Source organism: Balaenoptera borealis (assembly GCF_965194805.1).
Source record: "Balaenoptera borealis genome assembly, chromosome: 19".
Taxonomy (NCBI): Eukaryota; Metazoa; Chordata; class Mammalia; order Artiodactyla; family Balaenopteridae; genus Balaenoptera; species Balaenoptera borealis.
The window spans coordinates 57,222,815-57,236,664 of record NC_138878.1 but is presented as its reverse complement, the minus strand read 5'-3'; the positions used below and the strand labels follow the sequence as shown (position 1 = coordinate 57,236,664).

Genomic DNA, 13,850 nt, shown 5'->3' with positions numbered 1-13,850 from the left:
ATTCCCTCCCAAGTCGCCCCCTCCAGTCTCCCGTCTGTGCCTCCCTCCCTCCCAGTCTCTTTCCCCCCAAGAGGCAGAGTACCTTGGCATTTGTGAAACATGACTCAGACCCTGTGGCCATGGAGCCCCACCTCCCCAGCCCTGGTGACCCCCACGGACTCGATGTAGCTGCCAAGAGACCCGGACTGCCCCCCAGCCTCTTTCTAGAGTGCCCAGTGTCAGAGAGGGGGCTCTGCTCACTTGCATGCTCTTGGGGTATCTTTCCCCTTCCCTGGGTACTGGGGTCTGACTTCCAGCATTCTCCCCAGCACCACCCCCTACAGGGGAACTCCCAGCAGCTGCAGACCTGGCTAAGGTAGGCAAAGGAGGACCAGTTTGAGGATGGAGCCCAAACCCCCAAACCCCTCGAGTCTTGGATGACTCCAGTGCACAAAAAGAAGAAGGGTATTTTTAAATTTTATTTTATTTATTTTTGTCTACATTGGGTCTTCGTTGCAGTGCGCGGGCTTCTCACTGCAGTGGCTTCTCTTGTTGCGGAGCACCGGCTCTAGGCGCGCGGGCTTCAGTAGTTGTGGCTCGCGGGCTCTAGAGTAGAAGCAGGTTTTTTTGAAGACGGAAATCCCCATGGACAGGAATTCAGCACCTGCCAGCATCTCACTTCTCTGGGAATATCCTCACTCCCAAGCAGAAAATTGTTTTGAAGAATCGCAGAAATGCAAGCGTGTATTTTTCCTCACTGGGAGTAATGGTTTTATGAAGAATGTCCAACTGTCTTCCCAGAAGAGCTGTCTCTCCTCAGGCTGGAGCCCTCCACCTGCTGTCTTGGGCATCTTTTCTACAAGTGTGGACCTGGGCAGGAGTTATATTTGCAGCCCTGCTTCTCGTCGGCTGCCATCTGCAGATATCTGCCTGTCTCCTGAAGGTGGCGCTGTAACACAGTTGCAACGCGTCTGGGAATATTGCTGAAACCTCGCCGCTCATCTGTTCACACCCACATTCCTTTTTCAAACGTCTGAAATAGTGCAGTGCAAGAGAAATACAGTGGGAGCTACTTATGTAATTTTAAGCTTTCTAGCAGTCATATTTTAAAATGTAAAAAGAAATAGATGAAAAGATGCTCAGGAAAAGATGCTCAACATCATTAATTATTAGGGAAATGCAAATCAAAACCACAATGAGGTACCACCTCACAGACATTAGGATGGCTATCATGAAAAAAGGAAAAAGAAAAAAAAAAAAAGAAAATAACATGTTGGCAAGGAGGTGGAAAGTTGGAACTCTTGTGCACTGTTGGTGGGAATGACAAATGGCACAGCCAACAGTATGGCACTTCCTCAAATAATTACACAGAGACTTACCATACAATCCAGGAATTCCACTTCTGGGTACATACCCAAAAGAATTGAAAGCAAAGACTTGGACAGATATTTGTACACCCTTGTTCAGAGAAATGTATTTCACCACAGCCAAAAAAGGTAGAAACAACCCAAGTGCCCATCGACAAATAAAATGTGGTTGTGCATACCACATGTATGGAATATTATTCAGGCTCAAAAAGGAAGGAAATTCTGATACACACTGCAACATGGGTGAACCCTGAGGACATTATGCTAAGTGACATAAGCCAGTTATGAAAAGACAAATACTGTGTGATCCCACTTACATGAGGTCCCTAGAGTAGGCAAATTCATAGAGACGCAAAGTAGAAGGGTGGTTGCCAGGGGCTGGGGGAGGGGGAATGGGGACTTGTCGTTTAAGGGGTACAGTTTCCGTTTTGCAAGATGAAAACACATTCACACAACAACGTGAATATATTTCACACTACTGAATTGTACACTTAAAAATGCTTAAAATGGTAACTTTTATGTTATATGTATTTTACCACAGTAAAAGAGTTTACAAATAAACAGGTGAAATTAGCTTTAGTCATATTTTTATTTATCCCAAACATTTCAAAATGTAATTAATTTTTATGATTATTGACATGTTGTCTATTCTTTTTATCACACCCAGCTTGGAGATTCAGCGTGTATTTTACACGTACAGCACACCTCAGTGAGACCTAGCCACTTTTCAAGCACTCAATAGCCATCTGCACGCATCTCCATCATATTTGCAAAGACGCAGGCCTCCCCTGCAACACACCTACAGCACATCTGCAAATACACCTAGAGTTTCTCTGCAAACCTCCCACATCACCTGCAAACACGCCCGCAGCTCAGGGACCCACCCCTCAATCTAATCTCCGACATTTTCAGAGAAAGCACTTGCTCAAGGAGCACGTGCCAATGCCAAATTGACGTTTGCAGGTTGATTTGACCAGCAAATCTCCCCATCTTCTTGGCATAAATTTGCATACCATTCATGTGTCCGAAAGCACAGCAGCAGGGCCTCAGATAGTCATTTCAAAGTCAGGGAGGCGGTGACCCGGGGCTGGACCACAGGCCCCCTCCTGCTTCCCTTCCAGCTCTCTGTCCTCCTCCTCCTCCAGGAAGGTGATCAGTTCCTCCTGAAGTGCCCCCATCTCCAACCCCAGGCTGCATAGCTGGCCCAGCAGCTGGACATCCACTAGGCGGAGGTTCACCTGCGGGTGGGAAGGGGGAGTCATGGGCATCCCACCCCAGAGGGCAAGGGGTTAGTGTGCCTCTGCCGGGAAACCTGGGTGGGAGCAGGTCTCAGCTCAAGTCCCAGAAAAGATTCTTTGCCTGACCAAACTTTACTCAGGATCCTGAACCGTTTCCTAGGCCCATCAGCACTTCTTTGTAAAATCCAGTTTTAGCAAGAATCCCCCATCCTCCTTATTTGATCTGGGCTCCTCACCCTCCACCCTCCCCCAGGTGATGGCGGCTCACCCTGACCTGCCTTCAGCAAGAATCCTGCTAGATAGGTTGAGCCAGAATCCCCCCTATACCCCTGATGTTTCCTCTTAGGAATTTTCTACCCGCCGACCCCTCTCCTGCTCCTTGGCTGTAAATTCCCCGTTGCCCATGTTGTATTCAGAGCTGAGCCCAATCTCTCTCCTCTACTGCAAAATCCCCATCACAGCAGTCTTCATACCTAGAGCCTTGCCATCTTTAACAGGTGTCATAAGTTACTTTCTCTTTAACAGTCCTGGCCCACAGCACCGCAGGTGGGCTCCTCACTGTGTCCCTGGACTCTGCCATCCTGCTTCTGTCTCTGATCTCTGCCCTGTCTCCCTTTGTCTTGGTCTCTCCATTTCATTGTCCCTCGCTGTCTCCATCTCTCTCGTCCTTTCTCTGTGTCTTGAGTCTTATTCTCTTTGTCTCTCTTATTAGGTCTCCCTCTCTTGTGATCTGTCTCCATCTCTCTGTCTCTACTTGGCTGTCTCTGTCTGTCTCTGTCTTTCCATATCCCTGTCTTTCTGTCTGTCTCTATTTCTCTGCCCCTGCCTTGGACTGTCTCCACCTCTCTGTCTTTCAGATTTAATGAGTCTGTCCTTGTTGAGGCTCTCAATCTCTGCTTTCCATCTCTCGTCTCTTTCCGGGTCTCTCTGTCTCCGCCTCTCTCTGGTCCTGTCTCTCATTCTTTGCGTCTTTCTGTGTCTCTGTCTGTGTCCATCGTTCTCTGGGTGTGTCTGCCTCTGCCTCTATTTCTCTATTCCTGTCTCTGACTTTCAATCTCTGGCCCTTTTTATTTACATTCATTCCTATTCATTTATCCACTCCCCCCACCACCCCATCTCTTACCCCTCCAAACCCCTCACTCACCAGCTCCTTCCAGATCCACAGCAGACTCTCCCTGGCACCTCCAGTGTCAGCCCCTGGGAACATGAGGGTCTGACCCACCCTCTTCACTGGGGGCACCACCCTCAGGGCCCGCGGGGGTGGGCCCAGCCCTGGGGGCACCAGTCCAGCCTGCCTCAGCTGCTTCCACAGCTCCATAGTCTCTGAGCAGTGGCTGGCCAGGAGCAGGAAGTAGCAAGGTCCAGAGTGACCCAGTCCCCTGGGGAGCCGGGGGCTGGGGGGGGAGGGAGTAAAGGGCAGTGGGGGTAGGAGAGGGCCAGCCCCACCCCCTCGGGCAACCCAAAGTCCATTCTCCACTGAGAATCTGCAGCTTCGTGTGTTTTTGTTTTTGTTTTGTTTTAATCAAAGTCTAACCTCAACTCTGCTCACAAGGATCCAACCTCAGCCCCTCTGGCAGAGGTCAAACTCCACTTCTCCCTGCCTCTTCTCAGGCCTGACCCCTCACCAGTGTGTGGATGCCAGGCCTCACCTCGTCCCGCCCCCTCCTGGGTCCCACCCACTCCTCCCCCCCAGCCTCCCCTGCAGCCCTCTTCTCCACTTGATCTCTGGCTTCCCCTGGCTTGGTCCTTGCCTGTCTTCTCCACTCGGGCCCTCCCAGGGCTTCCCAGACAATGTGCCTGAGGAGCCAGGAGTGGCTTCCGAGAAAACGATCCCTTGGCCAGGGTGCCTCGGTGTCCAGGCTGTTGGCCCACAGCTGAGCAGCCAGTTCTGCCGACCCTAGACTTGCCCAGAGACATTATCACTAGCAGCTTGGGCCCCGTCATGCAGAAGGTGGGGAGGCACTGCAGGCCTCCCTCAGCTAGAACCCCTCTTGCAGGGGTGTTAAAATTTCACCTATACGTCAATGGCTCCCAAGTCTCTGACTCCAGTCCTGACCTCTAGACCACCACTCAGCATCTCCAGCTGGATGTCTCAGGCATCTCAAGGTGAATGTGGTCACAACAGAACTCTCAGCTGGGATCTACTCCACTGTATTCGTTTCCTATTGCTGTTGTAACAAGTGACCACAAACTTAGTGGCTTAAAACAACACAGACTTATTATCTTACGGTTCTAGAGGTCAGAAGTCTAAACTGGGTCCACAGTTCTGGGTTCCTTCTGGAGGCTGTAGGGGAGAATCCATTTCCTAGCCTTTCCCAGTTTCCAGAAGCCACCTGCATTCATTGGCTCATACGCCCCTCCCTGCATCATTCCAACCTCTTGCACCTGTCATCACATCCTCTACTTACTGACTTTCCTGCCTCCATCTAAATAGGACTCTGGGACTTCCCTGGAAGTTCAGTGGCTAAGACACTGCACTCCCAGCGCAGGGGGCCCAGGGTTCGATCCCAGGTCGGGGAACTAAAATCCCACATGAGGCAACTAAGAGTTTGCATGCCACAACTAAAGTTCCTGAATGCTGCAACTAAGACCTGGGACAGACAAATAAATAAATAAATATTTTAAAATAAATAAATAAATATATAAATAAATAAGACTCTTGTGAGACTTCCCTGGCAGTCCACTGGTTAAGACTCCACACTTCCACCTCAGTGGGCACAGGTTCGATCCCTGGTCGGGGAACTAAGATTCCCACATGCTGCGCAGCATGGCCAAAAAATAAAAATAAAAAATAAAAAGTAAAATAGAACTCTTGGGACTTCCCTGGTGGCGCAGTGGTTAAGAATCCGCCTGCCAATGCAGGGGACATTGGTTCGAGCCTTGGTCTGGGGAGATCCCACATGCCGCGGAGCAACAAAGTCCGTGAGCCACAGCTACTGAAGCCCGCGCACCTAGAGCCCGTGCTTCGCATCAAAGAGAAACAACCGCAATGAGAAGCTCATCGTGCACCTCAACGAAGAGTAGCCCCTGCTCGCTGCAACTAGAGAAAGCCCGCGTGCAGCAACGAAGACCCAACGCAGCCAAAAATAAATAAATAAATAAAAATACATTTATAAAGAAAAAAAATAGAACTCTTGTGATTACATTGGGCCCGTCGGGATTATCCAGGATAATCTCCCCATCTCAAGATTCTTAATCACATCTTCCCTTTACCATACAACGTAACATATTCACGGGTTCCGGGAATCAGGATGTGGACATTTGGGGGGCGGGGGAACTATTCAGCCTACCACACCTACCCTTCCATACCTGCTACTTTCCCAGTTTCCCCCTCTCCAAAAATGGCATCGCTATCCTTTTAGTTTCTCGAGCTATTGGCTCTGTCTTCAAAACAGACTCATAATCTGAGCACTTAGCACTTCCGTTGCCCAGTCCCTGCTGCTGCCCCCATTCATCTCTTGTCTGGACGATTGCAGTAGCCTCTTTGCTGGCTCCGTGCTTCCCCCCTTGCTCTCTAAGGTCTGTTCTCCACCCGGCAGAAATGATCTTTAGAAAATGTAAATCAGATCGTGGCATGTCCCGGCGAATGGAATAAAGTACAGTTTCTTGCTCACCTCTCTGACCCAGTCTCCCACCTCTCTCCCTGCAAGCTGGTCCCACCTCTGGGCCTTTGCACTGGCTGTACCTCTCTGCCTGAAACACTTTTCCCCCAGATCTGTGAATGGCTGTTTCCTTGTTATCCTTCACCTCCACTTAAATGTCACCACTTCACAGAGGTCTTTGCTGATGGCCCTGTGCCCCCGTCACTCCCTATTATATTGCCTGTTTTTATTTGTCTCTTATCAAACACTGTCTGAAATTAACTTGCTTATTCATGTGTTTCTTATCCATCCTCTCCCTGCCTGGAATGTCGACTCCCTGAGAAAGAGTCTTGGTCCCATGGCAACCTCACTACCCGGAACAGTGCCTGCCACGTGGTAGGGACTCGGTAAATATTTGTAGAGGGAATGAATGAGTAATTCTACCCGCAAGACTTCATATTGAATTTTCACACTAAGATGTAGCCTGGAACTCCAAACTGAAATTGCCAACACATCACAATACTAGTCTTGAGATCTCACCTCTGTCGTTTACCCTGAGGTCTAACCTCACCATCTACTCGACGCTTCCCTTCCCTGACCCTGCTTTAAAGAAGAGGCGGACAGTTTCTCTACGCATCATTCCCTGTTCTAAGGAGGTAGCAAGTTAGAGGCAGAAGAAAAGGGAACCTCAGGCGGACTATGAGTGCAGTCGGAGGGAAGGACGGTATTCCAACAGGAAGAACTGCCCACGCTCTCCTAGGGAAAGGCTGCCGAGTCCCATTTTAAGGCCCATGGCAGAAGAAGCTCCAAGCGATCCCTAAACCCGGTTAGAGTAATAAGTGTGTGCTCCTTTAAGAGGAGGGCTGGAAAATGGAGGGGGCGGGGCCATAAGAAAAGGCGCCCAACCCTGAACCGGGTGGGTTAGATAAGAAAAGACCAGCCCCTTCCGGTTACGTAATCCTAGCGAGATGGCGGCCCCCAGGGCGGTAAGTGAACGAAGCTTCTGGAGCCCCCCAATTAGTGTCCGCTCTGCTTTCAGGGCCTCTTTCGGCGCCCAGGGAACAAGTAGCGAGGGGGAGCAGGGGGCCTCTCCCGCTAGGCCTCGAGCTGGGCGCGGAGACGTCTGGCCGTCGGGGGCCGGGAAGGATCGGTGAGGCTCACAGGCCGCGGAGGAGAGAAACCAGTGGCAACCAATGGGGAAGCAGCGCGTGCGGGCCGAGAAAGCGCGCCCAGCCAATCAGAGGGAGGTATCCGACTGCGAGCGTCTGGAGCGGAGGGGCTGGCGAGAGTGGGACCTGCAAGGGATGAGGGTTTGGGAGGGGTTGGCAAAGAAACTGGGATTTGAGGTGCAAGGGTAGAGAACCGAAGGTGAGGGAAACTCATGGGAGAGTTAGAAATTTTGATGGAAAATCAAAGGGATGATGGGGGGTGGGGGCAGGATCCAAGAGGTGAATTTGGGAATTCCAAGGGAAGGACCTAGGGGAAATTAAGGGGAGGATTTGCCATATTGTGGAGAGAATTTAGAAGGAATTGGGCAAAATCAAGGAATGGACCTAGGAAAATTTAAAGTAAGAGGTTGGGAACTTAAGAGGAATTTTAAGGGAAAATAAGGATTTGGGCAAAATTATCGGGAGAATTTGGTTAAAGCAAAGAGAGAAACTGAGGCAGACTAAGAGAAAACTTTGGAGGGGAAATTGAAGGAAGAGTTTGGGAGCTTTAAGAGATAAGTTAAGGGTGGTTTGGAGAGAAATTAAGGTTATATTTGGGGGAAAGGAATGCGTTATTCAGGAAGTCTCTGGTGGGATTTGGATAAAATTAAGGGGAGAATTTGTGGGACATTAAGAGTTCAGATAATAGAGGTTTTGAGAGAAAGTGAGGGCTTAGGGGGAAATTAGGGGGAGAATTTAGGAAAACCAAGACCGTTTGGCCAAATCAAAGAGAATTTAAGGTTGATTAAGGGGAACAACTTGGGGGAGACATGGGGAAATTTTACGGATCCGAAAGAATTGGAAGTTCTGAGAGGAGAGTTAAGTGAGCAGGGAAGCACTGAGGAGGGGAGATGTGGGAGCAGAAGCAGGGGGCTGTGTGTCTCGCAGGAGGCGCCAGGCTCAGCCTCTCCTCCCCTCTCCTTCTCCCCAGTCCCTTCGCCTGGTGGCTCCAGTATGGAACGGGGGTACCAGCGGCATCCGTGGCCTGAGCAGGGCAGTGGACCCGGAGGGCAGTCAGAGGAAGGGGAGGGCGCTGCTCCAGTTCCTGGCTGACCGCTTCTATGATGTGGAGGCTGTGAGGGGGTACCTGCTCCAGAAGCAGGTGTTGAAGGTGCTCCAGAAAAATCGGTGAGAACCCCTGGCCTGCACGACCCTGCTGTTCAGGCCTCCCCAGTCAGTGCCCACCCTGCCCTTGCCACTCCAGGCAGCCCTGGGGCTTCCAGTGCCAGCCTTGCCCACTTGCATCTTCGTCTCCAGCCCACACACTTCCCAAGCCCTCCGGCTCATAGACGGAACCCAATGCCCACCATCTCTTCTTGGAGGTCTAGCTGGCACTTCAGACCTAACATGGCTAACCCTTGGTTTCCCCCTTAAAAAGTCTTCTCACCCCCAAGCCTTCTCCATCCCAGTCAACGGCACCATTGCTTACCCGGTTGTTCAGACCACATTCTAAGGAATCGCTGATGCCTCTCTTTGCATCCCTTCCCTCATACCACATCCAGTCCATCAGTAAAATACCAGAATATCCCAAATTTGACCGATGGTCACCTCCTCGCTGTTTATAGCCTGGTCTGAGCCCTTTCATTTTATGGTTGGATTACTGCAGTCGTCTCCTAACGGGTCACCTTTTGCCCCCTATTTTAGTCTACACAGCAGCCAGAGGAAACAGATAACATTACTACTTTGTACCCTCAAATGGGGCCTTCCCTGGCAATCCAGTGGTTAAGACTTTGCCTTCCAATACAGGGGGTGCAGGTTCAATCCCTGGTCGTGGATCTAAGATCCCTCATGCCTCGTGGCCAAAAGACCAAAACATGAAACAGAAGCATTATTATAACCAATACAATAAAGACTTTTAAAATGGTCCACATCAAAAAAAAAAAATCTTAAAAAAAAAAACAACCCTCAAATGGTTTCCAACTGCAACTAGAATAAAAGCCAAACTCTAAGGCTGAAAACCCGGCCCCTACTGAGCTCTGAGACCCCTACCAGGGACACCCCTCACCCCCGCCAGCATGGTGTCCTTATGGCTATTTGTTCAACCATCGTAATTCAAGCCCCTGAGCCTTTGCACTAGCTGTTCCCTTAGCCTGGCAGATTCTTACCTTGACCTCTGCATTCCTTCCCACACTCAAATCTCTGCTCAAGTGTCACCTCTTCCGAGAAGCATTTCTTAACACCCAAATTAAATTAGCCTCCTCTATCCCTACCCCTGACTCAAGCCACTCCTGGTCAGTCCCTTGGCGTTAATTTCATCACTGAATTGATACTCTGCAATTTGTATTTACTTCCCGGTTAGCTGTTTCCCCAGTGAAATAACTTCACAAGGGCAGGGACGATTATCTGCCTTTGGATTACCACCGCGCCCAGCCCAGCACTTCGTAGGCCCTCAGGGAATATTTGCAGTCTTTGTCTGCCCGCCTGCCTGCCAGTCTGTCCTGTGCTGTGGACTCTGACCCTCTCAGCAGCTCTGGGGCCTGGCGAGGGGTGTGGGGTTCCCAAGGCTCACCCTCGGCTACTGTTCTCCCGGCAGGTCCTTCACCTACATCAAGGAGCGATATGGCCCCTACGTCGCAGGTGCCTCTTTCATCCTGAAGCAGGGAGGCGCAGTCAAGTATGATGGCAAAGGTGTCAGAATGGGGTTGGGGGAGGCGGGAGAGCGGCTCTCTAAGCCCCGGGCTCTTCAGTCAGTCAGACAGGCTTCCGTGCGCGCCCTGGTCTCTGCCCCCTCCTGGCTGTGTGGCTGGGGACTTGTTCCTGAGCTTCAGTTTTGTCATCTGTAAAATGGGATGGTAGTTGTGTCTAACCTACAAGGTGCGCTGTAAAGATTCAAAGATATTTTGCAATCTGGACACTTGTCACAGGTCACAGGCTGGCTTAGCACGTGTGCTCAGTCAGCGTTAGTGCGTCTTTTCCTTCCTCCTTTCCCCTCCTTTTTCTTGCCTTCCTCCTCCTCCCTTTGTTTTTCCCCTTTACTTTCCTTCTTTTTTGAAAACAATTCATGTAGGCTTCATCTGTCCCTCATCTTGGTTCCAAGTAAAATTTTCACTTGGTTTGAGTACTTCCTCCAGCACCTTCCTTAGAAATGATGTACCTGTCTGAAAACACCTCAACTTTTGCCCACCTACAAGGATTCTTGTCTTATAGCTCTTTTCTCTGTTATCAGTAACCTCTTCGACCCTCAACTTCTAGGTATGTAAAATTGGCCAGACGTTCCATCTTTGATGGGGTTGTCAGGGAATCCAGTGAGACCAGACACGTAAAGCCCTTAGTGCAGGGCCTGGTGTGTAGTGAGTGTGCCATGTTCTTTTATTAGGGGGCTGGGAGTGTTCTCAAGAGGTTGGTGGCCTGGGGGACCCTGCTGACACTCCCTCTCTCCCCTTCCAGGTTTCAGGACAAGGAGTGGATGCGGCCAAATGGGCGTGGCCTCTCTGGTGAGCTCTGGAAGCTCCGGGAGGTGCCTGTAGAGGCTGTTGACGCCAGCGGCTGTGCCATCAACTACCAAGGCCTGGACAACCTCTGTGAGTAGGGTGTGGCGGGGAGGGGCGGAGATGGGGGGAGGTGGGCAAGGCTGTGCGCGTTCCCTTTCGCGGTGGCTCCAGCAGGGCCCTCGGTGCCGGCTGCCCTCTCCCCCCGCAGTGGCCCTGAGGGAGCTCCAGTCCCTGTCGCTGCGGTGCTGTCCCCACGTGGATGACTGGTGTCTCGGCCGCCTCCACCAGCTAGCCGACTCGCTACGAGAGCTCTCGCTGGCCGGCTGCCCCCGAATCTCTGAACGGGGCCTCGCCTGCCTCCACCACCTCCAGTGAGACCTCAGCCTAGGCTGGGCCCCCAGCCAGGGAGGGGCGCTCTTGGGCACTTCCCACATCCCTGCCTTCACGGTGGACCCAGAGCGTTTGCGGTGGGTCAGCACAGATGAGTGGCGCAGGGAGCCTCTAGGAGGATGGGAGGACTCCTAGCCTGCCTTCCTTTTTTGTTTTAATGAGACCCCAAGAAATTTACACTGTTGCAGAACAGTAGGAGCCAGATCTCACGTAGTTGAACAAAGATTTTTATTAGAAAGCTAGGGGTTAAAGTGGGGCTGGGTACACCCCCCATACACTCGCTCCCACAGACGCCATCCTCATGCGTGTCCTCGCCGCACCCCCCCGCCCCAATCTTGCCTCCTCAGGAACCTCCGCAGACTGGATATCTCTGACCTTCCTGCCGTGTCCAACCCAGGCCTCACTCAGATCTTGGTGGAGGAGATGCTGCCCGACTGTGAGGTTCTGGGGGCTGACTGGGCCCAGGGCCTCAAGCTGGGGCCAGAGGAGCAGCCCCGGGACACGGCCAGCAGCCCCATCCCTGCCTAGCCTTTGGCCCCATCCATGTCGAGCTGGGCCTCATCCAGGCTGTGCTGAGAGGTTAACAGCTCATTTTTCTTCTAGCTTTCAGCTGGGTTCACTCAACTCGGGGGGTCGGGCTAGGATCAGAGGCGCTGGCAGGTCAGAGGCAAGGAGAGTGAGGTGGTTTGTCCCCTCCCGCAGGGGTGCTCTGGCTGGCTGCACCCTGGGTTGAAGCTCAGCTCCTGTCAGCCTGTCAGGCAGCCCTTTGCACACACTTCTCTCCTTCCCAGTTCCGGGAACCCCTTCTCCTGCCTCTTCAGGCCTGGGGGAGGTAAGGGCTTCTGGCTGCAAGTAGCCCCAGGGAGCTGCACTCTCCCTTGCGGTGCCCCCATAGCGTGCCCACCTCTGTGTCAAGAAACTTCTCTTGACTTTTGTCAGAGGACTCTTGTCGGATTATCTCACTTGAGTGTGTTGTTTCCCGCCAGGACCTGACTGATACAGAAGGTGCAACGGCCATTTTATAGGGATGGTTCTTCCCTGTGTGGGACGACTCAAGCTCACTGCAGGCTGCAACATCCCTGGCTCACACCCACTAAATGCTGGGAGCACCCCAAGCCCCACACGTTCTCGCTTATTGAGTTACTGACTCAGCTCCAAATTCAGCTTTCTTGTTTGCTCTGTGAAAACTGATCTGGGCCTTTGAAATATTTTTCCTTTGCTAAGTGGCCTGATAAGGTTTGCCAGTAGAGGGCGCTCGAGAGACGTTCCTTGAGAGAGGCAAGGCCTTTGCTTCCTGGCGGTGCTCAGGTGTGCCAGCTCAGCGGCCCTGCAGCGCACCTGCTTCCTGAAGCGTCAGGTGGTCGGCAGCTTCCCCGGCACCCCCCACCCCTGACCTGGCAGTCCTACAGAGAGCCTCCACTGAGGCACCTCCCTGTGAATGCCTCTCCACCACACCCCTGAAGGTGGATTCCCAGTAAATTCCAAGGCACCTTACCAATGAATCTCCTTATTTCACTTTGCTGTTAAAGTCATTAATTCTCTATATTAAACTTTCCCTGTTCAAATTACAGTATGGTTTTTCTTCTCTCCAGACTGGATCCAAACTGATAGAGCACCGGCATTTGGAGTGTTCCCAGAGATAAACACACAAAGGTGGGATTTGGGGGTTGATTTGATCCTGCCTTTGGCTTGAGTGCATTGCTGAGCTCCTCGGCAGTGGGAAAGGAGACGTTAGAAATCCATGGGCTAAACGTCCATCGACAGATGAATGGATAAAGAAGATGTACATATATACAATGGAATATTAGCCATCAAAAAGAATGAAATAATGCCATTTGCAGCAACATGGATGGACCTGGAGATTACCATACTAAGTGAATTAAATCAGACAGAGAAAAACATCATACGATATCACTTATATACAGAATCTAAAAAAAAAAATGATACAAATGAACTTACAAAACAGAAATAGACTCACAGACTTAGAAAACCAAGCTTAAGGTTACCAGGGGGAAGGGTGGAGGGGAGGGATGGATTGGGAGTTTGGGATTGACATGTACACACTGCTATATTTAAAATATCAAGATAGGGAATTCCCTGGTGGTCCAGTGGTTAGGACTCCGTGCTTCCACTGCTGAGGGCACAGGTTCAATCCCTGGTTGAGGAACTAAGACCCCACAAGCTGCGTAGTGCAGCCAAAAACATTTAAAAAAATAAAAAATAAAATAGATAACCAACAAGGACCTAATGTATAACACAGGGAACTCTGCTCCATGTTCTGTAATAACCTAAATGGGAAAAGAATTTGAAAAAGAATAGATACATGTATATGAATCACTTTGCTATACACCTGAAACTAACACAACATTGTTAATCAACTATACTCCAATATAAAATAAAAATTAAAAAAAAAAAAAAAAATCCAACACATGCAACCGCAGCACGAAAAGGCTATCGCCTGGGGTCGTGATGAGGTGCCAAGTGAAGCCTTGTGCCCTGGGAGGCCCTATGGCTGCTGCACTTGATGCTGTGGCAGTAATGACAGTTCTAAAGATAGGGCTAGGCAGATTGCCAGGAGTGCCCAGCTCAAGTCACCCCTTCAGAATTGGAACGCTCCCATGACAGTCCCCCACCGCCCCCCGAAGTTCTTACTTGT

General features: G+C 50.9%; 2 protein-coding genes across 6 annotated transcripts; one reads left to right on the top strand and one right to left on the bottom strand.

Moving 5' to 3' along the window:
• Positions 1-820: 820 nt before the first annotated feature.
• On the bottom strand, positions 821-4,182 carry ERICH4 (glutamate rich 4). 2 transcript variants are annotated; one of them, XM_082367584.1, is made up of 3 exons: positions 3,729-4,182; positions 2,360-2,584; positions 821-1,012 (listed from the first exon to the last, which is right to left on the bottom strand). In XM_082367584.1, exons 1-2 carry the CDS (start codon positions 3,900-3,902, stop codon positions 2,393-2,395), a joined length of 366 nt encoding a protein of 121 aa, XP_082223710.1. In that variant the 5' UTR covers positions 3,903-4,182; the 3' UTR covers positions 821-1,012; positions 2,360-2,392. The 2 variants fall into 2 exon arrangements, with proteins under 2 accessions (XP_082223710.1, XP_082223709.1); XM_082367583.1 differs by having other exon boundaries at positions 843-928; positions 3,729-4,178.
• A 2,892-nt stretch (positions 4,183-7,074) lies between these two features.
• DMAC2 (distal membrane arm assembly component 2) lies at positions 7,075-12,762 on the top strand. 4 transcript variants are annotated; one of them, XR_014237570.1, is made up of 7 exons: positions 7,075-7,151; positions 8,305-8,501; positions 9,907-9,987; positions 10,761-10,894; positions 11,013-11,175; positions 11,542-11,773; positions 12,181-12,762. XR_014237570.1 is itself a non-coding variant. In XM_082367565.1 (6 exons), the coding sequence occupies exons 1-6, from the start codon at positions 7,134-7,136 to the stop codon at positions 11,720-11,722; spliced, it is 774 nt and encodes a 257-aa protein (XP_082223691.1). In that variant the 5' UTR covers positions 7,075-7,133; the 3' UTR covers positions 11,723-12,762. The 4 variants fall into 4 exon arrangements, 3 of the variants coding, with proteins under 3 accessions (XP_082223691.1, XP_082223690.1, XP_082223692.1); XM_082367565.1 differs by having other exon boundaries at positions 11,542-12,762; XM_082367564.1 differs by lacking the exon at positions 7,075-7,151 and adding an exon at positions 7,158-7,412 and having other exon boundaries at positions 11,542-12,762.
• The last annotated feature ends 1,088 nt before the right edge of the window (positions 12,763-13,850 follow it).

Excerpts from the sequence above, each read along its gene's own strand:
- ERICH4 (XM_082367584.1), bottom strand. The coding sequence starts at position 3,902 with ATGGAGCTGTGGAAGCAGCTGAGGCAGGCTGGACTGGTGCCCCCAGGG. Across the intron at positions 2,585-3,728 it reads TGTGGATCTGGAAGGAGCTG|GTGAACCTCCGCCTAGTGGA; the intron begins GTGAGTGAGGGG and ends TCCCACCCGCAG.
- DMAC2 (XM_082367564.1), top strand. The coding sequence starts at position 7,359 with ATGGGGAAGCAGCGCGTGCGGGCCGAGAAAGCGCGCCCAGCCAATCAG. Across the intron at positions 7,413-8,304 it reads GCCCAGCCAATCAGAGGGAG|TCCCTTCGCCTGGTGGCTCC; the intron begins GTATCCGACTGC and ends CCTTCTCCCCAG. Across the intron at positions 10,895-11,012 it reads CCAAGGCCTGGACAACCTCT|TGGCCCTGAGGGAGCTCCAG; the intron begins GTGAGTAGGGTG and ends CTCCCCCCGCAG.